This window comes from Camelus bactrianus, chromosome 10, assembly GCF_048773025.1.
Source record: "Camelus bactrianus isolate YW-2024 breed Bactrian camel chromosome 10, ASM4877302v1, whole genome shotgun sequence".
NCBI lineage: Eukaryota > Metazoa > Chordata > Mammalia > Artiodactyla > Camelidae > Camelus > Camelus bactrianus.
The window spans coordinates 3,628,197-3,639,248 of NC_133548.1; the positions used below are offsets into that span (position 1 = coordinate 3,628,197).

General features: G+C 61.5%; 1 protein-coding gene across 1 annotated transcript; it reads left to right on the forward strand.

Annotated features, from left to right (window-relative positions):
• Positions 1 to 2,470: 2,470 nt before the first annotated feature.
• FGF3 (fibroblast growth factor 3) lies at positions 2,471 to 10,201 on the forward strand. Its single transcript, XM_074372999.1, has 3 exons — positions 2,471 to 2,690; positions 5,016 to 5,119; positions 9,438 to 10,201. The coding sequence occupies exons 1-3, from the start codon at positions 2,471 to 2,473 to the stop codon at positions 9,795 to 9,797; spliced, it is 684 nt and encodes a 227-aa protein (XP_074229100.1). The 3' UTR covers positions 9,798 to 10,201.
• The last annotated feature ends 851 nt before the right edge of the window (positions 10,202 to 11,052 follow it).

Sequence of the window (11,052 nt, forward strand, 5' to 3'; positions counted from 1 at the left end):
TTTGCTGCCTCCAAGAAGTCCCACTAACCAGAATGCCCGTGGGGAACTGGTCCCTGGGAGGAACGTGGGGCACAGCGGCCAGCTGTCCCACTGCAACTGGTAACAGTGCCCTGTCTCACTCTCAGAGGCATCTCGGTTTGCATAATAAACCACGGTCCCCTATGGACGGGGCTGGCTCCGCACTGACGTGGCAGAGGGACCTGTGCAGGGGTACTGCCACTGAGTTTCTCTCACTATATTTGAGGCATTTGATGTATGAGGAGGCAGCATCTCAGAGGGGCGATGCTACATGGCCAAGGTCACAGGGCTAGGAAGCAGCCGACCCATTCATTCATTCATTCATTCGAGTAGGTACCGAGGGCCTACTGTGTGCCGGGCACTGTCTAGGAACTGAGGGTCCAACAAAACCAGCAGAACCTCCTGCTCTCCTGACCTCTCACCACCCTTGGATCCCCGCTCGGCACCATCAGCCCTGCCCCCAGCCAGTTCTAGGGTGCAGGCAGACCAGGGGTGGGCTGGGGGTGACCCACAGTGGGTGGGGCTGAAACTGGTCCCACTTCCATTGGAAGTTCAAGTGATCAGCAGTCCCAGGCCAGTTCTGTGGGTGGAGTCCCAGTGGGCAAGCTCTCCTCTTGGCTCCATCCTTGGGGGCTGCCTGGGGGCTGTCCTCTGTTGTAAAGCAGGCTCCATCATTAAGGGGCTCTAGAAATCCTTAGCCTGGTCTTCAGATTGTTCACAGGCTCTGACTAGACAGAACCTGGCCAGAAGCCACCTCCCCTGGCCCTGGGATACCGAGTGATGTTCTAGGCATGGCCCAGGGCCACTCAGGCACTGAGCATGCTAGCATGAGCTCAAGGACATGCTGCCCTGTGTCAGGCCAGGGTGGTGAGAAGTATCCCAATGGGGTGTGCTTGCTCCTGCAGCTCAAGAGAGCCCCTGGTGCCCTCCACACACGCCCCTTCCCTAGGAAGGAGCAAGGTTCCAAATCCTGATGCAGGTAGAAGGGATGATGAGTACCAGCCCACCTGGCTCATCCCAGAGCCCCTGGACTTGGAGCCGAGGCTGTAGCTTTGACCACTGGACCCCATAGGGTCACCCCAGCAAGTACCTGTGCTTGATCCCGTGTGTCAGTATCAGGCTGGCTGCTGGCCAAGGGGATGCTGGGGCAGGGGTGGTGGGAGGAAAGACGGGCAGAGGCCAGGGGAACAGGAGAAGGGAGTGCCAACACTCTATCCACAGCCCCTCGTCACTGGGGTCCCTAGGGGAGAGGGCCCTCCAGGCAGTCCCCGCATCCACACTGCTACTCTGAACCCACCAGCAGGGATATCCACCCACCTTTGCCACTTATCTCTCATCTCCCTTTTCTGCGGCCACCAGGCTTCCCAGGCTCTCCTCTGGGCATCACTCTGCTGCTCTCTGGTCTCCATCTGTTTCTTGGTCTCTCTTCTTCCTGTCACATTCTCTCCTGTCCTATGAGGGCTTTCTCTCTTGCTCTCTAGGGCTCTCTGTCTCTGTGCTCTTTTCTCTGGCTCTCCTGTCCCCCTCCTACCTCCCGCTGCTGGGACAGGACCGTCCAAGAGCAAACCTCATTCTTCCCAATCTGCTTGGTTGGGGTGCGCGACAGGATAAAGCACCTCCCCGCAGGTCTTGGCTCCAACGGGGAGCGCGGACAGAACCTCGGTGTTCCCCACGCGCGCCGCACCCGAGGCCCTCCCCTCCGCCGCGCTCCGCGGCCGCCTTCATTATGCGCTGCCTTTAATGGGCGTTTGTCAGCCCGACTTCCCCGCAAGTTGTTTTTGCGTTCATCAGTCATCGGCGGCGTTCCCATTGTGCCATGGGATTGATGGGGGGCGGGAGGGGGTGACAGGGCCTGGGGCGGCCGCCTCGAGGCCTCGGTCTATAATTTTCGGAGGCATAATTGTTCTGGGGGAGGGGGCGGGGGAGGGGGCGGGGAAGGGACCTTTCAGAACCGGGAGGGCGCGCGGGGGCTCGGGGCGCGCGGCGGAGCGGAGCCGCGGCTCGACGGCGGCGCGCGGGGGACGAGTGCGCACGGCGGCGCCTGGCCCGAACCCCGCGCCCCGCCGGGCTCCCCACCCGCCGGGCCTCCCGCCCCTCCCGCGCCTCCGCCTGGGGACCACGTCGGCCTTTTGTTGCCGAACTGTCTTTTCTTTCAGCACTTTGCGCAGCAACGGAAATTTCACCCGATCCTGGGTGAAAATTAAAGGATCACTCTCTCTCCCTCTCTCATTCTCATTCTCTCTCTCTCTCTCTCTCTCATTCTCGTCCCCCTGTCCCTCCCCTCCCCTTCCCTCCCCTCCCCCCCGCCCCGACTCCGCGGAGCGGGAGTCGGCACCGCCAGGCGCTGGAGCCGGCTCCGAGCGCCTCGCCCAGGCTCCGCTGCCGTCCCTTCCATGGGCGCCGCGCTCGCCTGCAGCCGCCGCCGCCGCCGTGGGGCGGGCGCGATGCCACGATGGGACTGATCTGGCTGCTGCTGCTCAGCCTGCTGGAGCCCGGGTGGCCGGCCGCGGGCCCCGGGGCGCGGCTGCGGCGCGATGCGGGCGGCCGCGGCGGCGTCTACGAGCACCTCGGCGGGGCGCCCCGGCGCCGCAAGCTCTACTGCGCCACCAAGTACCACCTACAGCTGCATCCGAGCGGCCGCGTCAACGGCAGCCTAGAAAACAGCGCCTACAGTGAGTGCCCGGCCCTGCGACAACCGCGCGGGGTCCCTGGGAGGAGCGGTGCCCAGGAGGGACTGGCGCGCGAAGGGTGCCCAGGAAAGCAGGCTACCCCTGCTGCCAGAGGGAGACCGCCGGGGTCCCCTGGCCTCCCCCAACGTCTAGGGTAGGAGCGAGAGTGGAGCTTGCAGGAGGCGGGTCGGGATGGTGGTGGTGGTCACGTCCAAAGAGGGCTCGGGCAGCGGCGGCCCGCTGTCGGGCCAGCAGGCCCAGCCGAGTCTGCCCCACCGCCGCTCCGACTGCTGGGCCGAAGGTGGGCGAGCCGGGGGTTCCCCACTTGGCCGGTTTGGTGGCCCTGACAAGTGTGAGCCCTTTGAATTTTTCGGAGAAAATGCGCTGGACAAGGCATTTATCACCCTCTTTATTATTTTGACGACTTTTCCTGCCGACCCCGGGGCGCCCCTCCGTCCACTCCGCCCTCCCGACTCGCGGCCGCCCAGGTGGCCGCCCCGCGCCACCTCTGCGCGGAAGACGCTCGCCCAGACCAAGCGGGGCTCCCGGGAGGTGGCCGCGCGGAATCCCCAGCCTTCTCGCCTCCGCCCTTGGCCGCGGAGCGGCAGACAGAGTGGGCGCCTTCGCCGCCGGGTGGGAGGCCACCGGCTGCGGGTTGGGAGCAGGCAGGGGCGTCCGCCTGGGTCTAGGGGCACAGATACACTTTCAACCTGCCCTGCTGCCCGGACCCACTCCCGGACTGCGCCCGAGCCAGAGTCCCGCGAGGCCCCACGGTTTGGTTCCTCCGGCCGCGGGAACCCGGCTCGTGCTGAGCACTCTTCGAGGAGCGCAAAGCCAGGGGACACGAAGCAGCTCCGCTCGGCGGGGACCGGGAGGCCCGAGCGCGGAGCCACGCAGCAGCTCAGTGCGGAGCGTTGGAGGGTGGCCGGCGTCCCGGGGTCGTCCTCCGCGACCCGCGGCGCTCTGCTCCCGGCTCAGGGGCAGGAAGCAGTGTGGCGCATTCAAGGCGGCGGCAAACTTCTGCTTCCTTGAGCAAAGCCGCAGTCCTGCGAGGGCGTCTTCGGAAGACGCCTCCGGAGCCGCGCGGTGGGGACAAAATGCTGCCTGGGCGTCCCTGTCCGCGGGACCGGGCTACGGGAGTGCCTGTGCTCGCCTCGTAGCGACAGCCCAGTTCTCTCCAAATCCAGTCTCCCTCTCAGAGTAGCAGAGCAACCAAATTCTGGAGGCATTCAAGGCGGGCAGCCGGGAGGCAGAGGAGAGCGCGCGCCCACAGCCTCCCCTGTCGGGCGTCCCCGCTCGCACTCCTTTGGCCCTCGGGCTGGCTCAGCGGAGCCCGCCCGGCCTACGTATCGGGGACGCCAGAGGCTGCCATACTGTACCCCCGCAAGCTCCGGGCAAGCCTGTGGCGGCCCGCGTCTGGGCCTGTGATCTCTGACGGGTCGGGGGCCAGGCGCACGCCCAGATAGCACCCCACCCCCGCCTTGGAGAGGGCTCTGGCTGATGCTCCAGCCAACCCCTCCGAGCTGTTCTCTGGGAACAATGGCCCCACCTGGGGCTTTGTTACAGGCTCTTGGGGGTTGAGGAGGTTGGTGTGGGTGGGAAGCGTTCTTGTTCCAAAAGGCAGGCATTAGGGGAGATTTAAACTTTCTTACGTACAATGGGGCATAGGTGAAGGTCGGTGGCTTCCCTTTGGGAGCTCCCGGTCTGACCTGGCTTCCTGCCAACATCCTGTAACGTGCACGCAGGCCAGAGACAATTACCTCTGGCCCAGGTCCATGGCAACAGGTTTGGGTGGCACTGTCAGTGCACTGGTGAATTCCATTATCAGGTCACCACGCCAAAGGCCCCGTCCCCGCCTCCCCAGGCGCTCCAGTGCAGGCCGTGAGCTGCGGAGCCCGGGTGCTACTCTCTGCGGTGGGGGTTTGAATCCCTACTCAAACACCTGTGTGCACAGGCAAGTCCCTCAGCCTTAGCTTGCTTGTCTGCCTGATCAGGAAATGAGCTCACTGGGTGGCTGAGAGGCTCCAGTGGGCTCCATGTTCTGCGCAGAGTCAGTGTGGAGAAATGTTAGTTTTATTTCCCTTCCAGCTTTGAATTCTTCTCCTTGGAGAAGACTTTCCAGATGCTCCCTTATTGTACCTCCCGCCCAGGGGTTTCTGCCTCCCCTGAACATCCTAGGTCACCTTTTTTTAGGTGTGTACTGCCTTCAGCAACCCCACCTACTCCCCAAGCTGGGCTTGGCTTTGGGGAGGGCCAGCGGGCGCTCAGCCCTCACCTCTGGGCTCTGTGGGAGGCAGAGAGGTGATGGGCCTTCACAACTCTCCCCAGGTATCCTGGAGATAACAGCAGTGGAGGTGGGCGTGGTGGCTATCAAAGGGCTCTTCTCCGGGCGGTACCTGGCCATGAACAGGAGGGGACGGCTCTACGCTTCGGTGAGTCCAATCTTTCATGCCTCGGGGTTGGGGGACAGAAGGCACAGATGGAGCAGCCTTCTCCCTTGAACATCACATCAGAGGACAGAGGGGCCACGGGCAGCCTAATGCTTTGTCCAGGGATGTGCAGGACCCGGGCTGGGACCAGAACCCCAGGCCCTCTGGCTCCTTGCTCAGTGCTCTTACGGCTGCTTCTGTTAGAGGCAGCTGCCAGCTTGAGTGCGCTGGAGGGGTAGCCATGCTCTATATTCTCCAGCTGCTGTCAGGTTAGATAATGTTCCTCCAGGCATTTTGTGGTCTCCTTCAAGGTAGTTGAGAGCAGGGTAGAGACTGTCTCCCAAATTCCTCCTAAGATAAATGGACCCAAGTGTACCTTGAGATAAAGCAAGGGTGTGCGTTGGGCAGAAGCTCTCCTGTGGGCTCACCCAGAGCTCTCCTGGGAGCAGGGAGGGGAGCAGGCAGGGCGGGGCACAGCCACATCTTCCCAAAGATAGAAAGGCAAGAGCTGTGAGTTCTGGGGAACCAAGAGAAAGCTATTAGTTCAAGGAACCAGGAGGAAGGGAGATGGGACCCACGTCCCAGGCACACAGGCTTGGAACCCAGTCTATGTACCGCAACAGAAAGGCTCCTGTGACTGTGGGCGTCGGCAATGTCCCTCCCTCAAGGGCAGGGAATACATGGAGTAAAATACATGTACTAGGAAATTTGCTACCTCCAACCAGTCATTACATGCAATTCGGCTGATACTCCCTGGGCAATGAGAGGTTTTCCATCCACACGTCACCTAGACGACGCAGCCGAGGACCATCTTGCTGCTAAGTTACCTCTCTCCGTCCAGTCATATCTGCAGGGAAACACACCAACATTTCCCTGCCCCTCTGAAGTCAGGCAACGCGTGATCAAGATGAATTGCAGGAAAATCCTCCATGAAGCCTACTGCTTCCTCACAGAGTTTTCACGGCTTTGCTGAAGGAAATGCGCCCATTTGTTTTCTCTGACCTGGGGGCCACTTGACAGGCGCTGGGTCTGGGAGCAGGGACCCTCAGGTGCCCAGCCTCTTCTGTATGTGCTTCTAGAATATGCAAACCCCAATTTGCTTGATAAGGATGTGCCCTTCACCTGAGTCTAGTCTGACTTTTTCCTGAGGTGGACTGTGGCCTTCCAGACCCCTCCGACCCCGCGCCCCTGGTGCTGAGGGAGCGGAACTGACATTCCGTTCCTGAAGTGGTCTCAGAGCACCCACAGTTGCTCCCATCCCTATGGAGAGAGGGCCCCTTGTTGGCCTGCAATGAGCTTACTGCCCAGGTCTTACTGCTCAGAGAGGGTCTCCTCCATCAATGCTGGGAAAGTTCACAGAGCAGGGCAAGTAGACTCAATCGGGAGGCGAAACCTCAGGCCTCTGCCATCTCTTCCATGGGAGACCCAGGTCTGGGGCTTTGGGGGACAGAACGAAGCATGCCTGGGCGGATCCCAGTGGGTCAGAATCTCCCTGTGGCTTCTGTCCCCGAGAGCTGACTTTGGAGACAGAGGAGGAAAGGTTCTCAGCCCCCCTGGGGAGAGCCAGGAGGTCCAGCTGATGGTACAGAGCTTCTCAGGGCACCTGGGAGGCAGAGAGGCTCTCACTGCTTTGCAGATAACCTGGGAGGTGGGGCAGCCCAGGTGCCGTCCCTGCCGCTGGCCACCCCTTGTCCCCATCCTGGGTACCACCAATTTGCCTGTGCATGCTGTTCCCACTGCTCTGCCTCTTGGCTGTCTGAATTCTTCACCATCACCCTGCTTCTCACCTCCCAGGCTGGCTCCTCCACTCTGTGGGTCTGTGGCCATTGTGCCCTGACAGCCCCCAATTCCAGCCCTGACTTCCCTTCTGAGTTTTAGATCCCCTCAAATGTCCTGATGGCTCAGAGACCCCCGGCAGAGGGCAGCACACCCCAACTGAACTCAGTGACTCCCCTGGCTCCCCTGCCATAATTGCTGCCCCGCCAGCCATGCACTCAAGCCCAGGCTCAGCTGGCAGGCACGGTGGACACCTCCTTCTCTCTCAGCCCCACGTTCGGTCCATCTCCAAGTACTCAAATATTCTTCCTGAATCTCTCTCTTCAATCCACACCCCTCACCCCCCTCTGCCCTATCCCCGTGGCTAGTACCCTTGTAACTCAGGCTCTCATCCCTTCCCAGCTAGACCATCACAATAGCTTTGGACCCAGCTACTGACCTCCCGGCTCTCCCTCCTCCTGTCCGTCTACCCTTCCTTCCTTCCTTGCACCCATCTGCCCATCTACTCATCATCTGTATATACAAACTTCCTTCCTTCCTTCCTTCCTTCCTTCCTTCCTTCCTTCCTTCCTTCCTTCCTTCCTTCCTTCCTTCCTTCCTTCCTTGCACCCATCTGGCATGCACTCCTTCATTCATCACTGTCTTACCATATGTTATATGGTAAGACACTTACCATATGTTATAGTCTATGCCAAGTACGTGCTTAGGGATCTTCCTAAGATGCAAATCTACTCATGTGATGGCTTCCGGGAACTCCCCATCACCACAAATTATCACCCAGACTCCTTAGCTCAGCCCACAGGGGAGTGACCCAGACCACCTTCTCCCACCTCTCACCATCACCCCGCAGCTCGCGTCGCCATTCCAGTCTCTGGACCCCTCGATTCTCCAGAACCAGCACTGCTACTCACCCCTCCATGCCTTTGCCAGGAAGGTACTGTCACTGTCTGGAGTGCTCCTGCCCCAAAACACGCACTAGAGATTGCCCTCTCCTCCCTAACAATTCTTTCCAAATGTCACCTCATTGGGGAGAGATCTGCCCTCTTTGCAGACCCCCTGCCTGGTCCCCACCTCTGCCAAACCTTGCTGGCTTTTCTGAAACAGCGCCAAGCACTGGCAGAACCGTGCAGGAAGAGCGGTCTCTCCAGGGGCGCGATCAGTCAGCAGGTGGAGCCCAGGGTGGGAGTGACTCTGGGGGAGGCACCAGTGGAACAAAGGGTCTGGGCTCTGGGCACAGCAGGGAAGGGCCAGGCACTGGGAACGGTTGTCACCGTGAGGCTGTGATGCCTTTTTCCGGGTCTTCTCAGCCCCTGCCCCCAGGATCCCTTACAAGGTGCAAGCCAGTACCCTGTCCCCGAGACCCCCCCTCCGTAGGGCCGGAGCCCCTCACCCTTCGAGGCTCACAGGACTGTGCCCCTTCAGTTGCCCTCCAAGTATCCCAGCAAAGAGAAAGCCCACCAGGCCTGCCGGTCGGTGGGCCTCAGCCCTGGAGGACGTACCTTCTCTGGGACAGAGGGGCCTGGGAGGAATGTCAGTCCTGTCGCTGTGTTTCTCATAGAAACTCAAGGTGGGGCGGGCGCGAATGCAGTGTGCTAGGCGTGGGGGTGGGGCAGGTCTGCCCTGGGCCCCCTCACTCACCCCAGATGGCCTCTGAGCCCCACGATATGTGGGGTGCAGGCCGGAACACATCAGGTCCCTCTGGTGTCTGGGGTCTGGGGTCTGGGGTCTGGTGCCACCCCCAGGCCTCAGTTTCTCCATCTATCAATTGCGGAAGTTGGTCTGGGGCAGTGGCATCCGTCCTCAGACCCAGGGAGCGCTGGGCATCCCCCGTGGGGGCAGGGAGCAGAGAGGGGGTGGGGTTACGGGGAGAGGCACTGCCACCCTCGATTCAGCCGAAGCTCTCCGCCTTGACCCCGGGACTTCCGTGTCACTGGGAAGAGGCATTCCGTGTCACCGTCTCGCTTCCTGAGGTCCTTTTGGGTCACACGCTGCCCAGCTTGGGTCTGGCCCCAAATGGCCTGTGGCCCCTGAGAATAGGCTTGCTGTCCGTGGAGCCGCCTGCACTCAGTAGCTGCCCCCCTCCTTCTGCCGATGGAGGCAGACCCCAGGGGTCTTCTGCTCCTGCTCCCGGGGCCAGTCCCAGGAGGGAAGGCCAGTCCTCCTGGCCAGCTTGCCCTGCGCCCCAGCCCTGCCCCTTGGCACAGAGCGGGGAGGGAAGCCCTTGGCATGCCCACGCACCCACAGCTGGGACGGAAGCCTCAACTGGGTTGGCACAAGGCATACCTCCCCTCCCCCACCCCCAACTCAGGAGGCCCCACAGCAGCTCATGGGGGGCTCTGGTGGAAGCACCTTCCATCCTGGGTTTATACCTTTGTCCCCGAGATGCCCGCCTTCAAGAGGGCAGGGACCCACATGCCCCCACCCTGTCCCAGGCTGACGTGGATCCCTGGCAAGGTCCCCCCCTACCCAGCGCTTCCCTCCTGGCACTGCATCCTTGTGGCCCCCAGCCCCTGACCTCGGCTCCCGCCCCCCCCCCCCCCCGCAGGAGAGCTACAATGCCGAATGCGAGTTTGTTGAGCGCATCCATGAGCTGGGCTACAACACGTATGCCTCCCGGCTGTACCGCACGGTGCCTGGCGGGCCCGGGGCCCGGCGCCAGCCTGGCACCGAGAGACTGTGGTACGTGTCCGTGAACGGCAAGGGCCGGCCCCGCAGAGGCTTCAAGACGCGCCGCACGCAGAAGTCCTCCCTGTTCCTGCCCCGCGTGCTGGACCACAAGGACCACGAGATGGTACGGCTGCTCCAGGGTGGGGCCGGGCTCCACGGGGGTCAGTCCAGGCCTCCTGGCAGGACGGCCCGGCCCCTGCGGCAGCGACAGCGGCGGAGGCGGCGGGGCCGAGCTTAGCCCTGGCCCGGGGAATGGAGGCCTTGAGCATCTCGGCCCCGCAGCTGGGCTCCGAGCTCCGGCCGCCCAGCTGGAAGGTGCGGGCCACCCAACGGATGCTTGGTGTTCACGGTCAAAGCAGACCGCCATGCACGCGATGGTCCATTCATGATTCGGGGCTGGCTGCTGTTTCCAGGGTCGACAGAGCATCCCAACTCCTCCTGCTTCCCTCAGACGAGGGTCCTGTCAGAGCTAGAGGCCCCGTGTTGTGACTCGGAGGGGGCCTGCTTTAAGCCAAGAAACGTGCGGGTTAACGTTGGCCTGGGGCGCCCCTCGCCCAAGGGGTGACCAGCTGAAGCCACGGATCCTGGCCGCCTGAGGCGTCTCCCTGCAGTGCCGCTGTGGGGTCGCGGGGTTGTGATCAAAACATGAAAGTACTTTATTCTACTTTGTTATTTAATAGATTGTGCTGCAGCCCGAGGGAGCACCTGCTGTTTTCACTTGAGCGTATTTGCTTGTGACGACAGCAGAGTCTGTGCCAAGCCGGTATTTTAAGATGGATGATTGTATTCTGAGAAATTAGGCTCAGGACGCATTTTAATCTCCTGGTTTGGGAAGTTACTATTTTTCGAAGCCAAATGTGGTTTGTGGGGAGGGAAAGAAGAAGTTAATGCATGTGTGTGTGTGTGTGTGTGTGTGTGTGTGTGAATTCCCGTGTCTGCGTGTGTGCGTGTGGCTGTGTTCCTGTCCCGTGTGTGCGGGAATGTACGTGTGTGTGCTTGCGTGTTCCTGGTTGCGCATCGGTGCGTGCGTACGCACACATAGAGAGAGAGAGGGATTTACTTTGTTTAGGAATCTGGAAAACTGCATCGTGAAGCTGTGGGCTTCTCCGTGGACAATTGCGAGCCCCTGGACTGCAGGGCGCGGCCATCCCCGAACTCCTTTATTCTCACAGCCTGCTACCAGGGCCTTGAGCACTCCTGCCTTTGTCTAAGAAATGGACACTCGGAGAGGTGATGTGGTTTGCTGGGGTCCACGGCCAGTAGGTGGCTAACCTTGCCTGCCCACCCCGCACACCTGCTCCTCCAACAATGGAGGTGGGTGGGGTCACCTGGGGCAGGCCCAGGTGAGAGGCGAGGGGCAGGTACAACGCATTCAAGCTTCCTGGACCTTGCAGGGGGCAGCCCTCCCTGATGGCCAGGGCGCAGGTAAGGCGTGTGTTGTTGTTCCAATAAAACTTTATTTACAAGACAGGCAGTGACTGGATCTGGCGGTG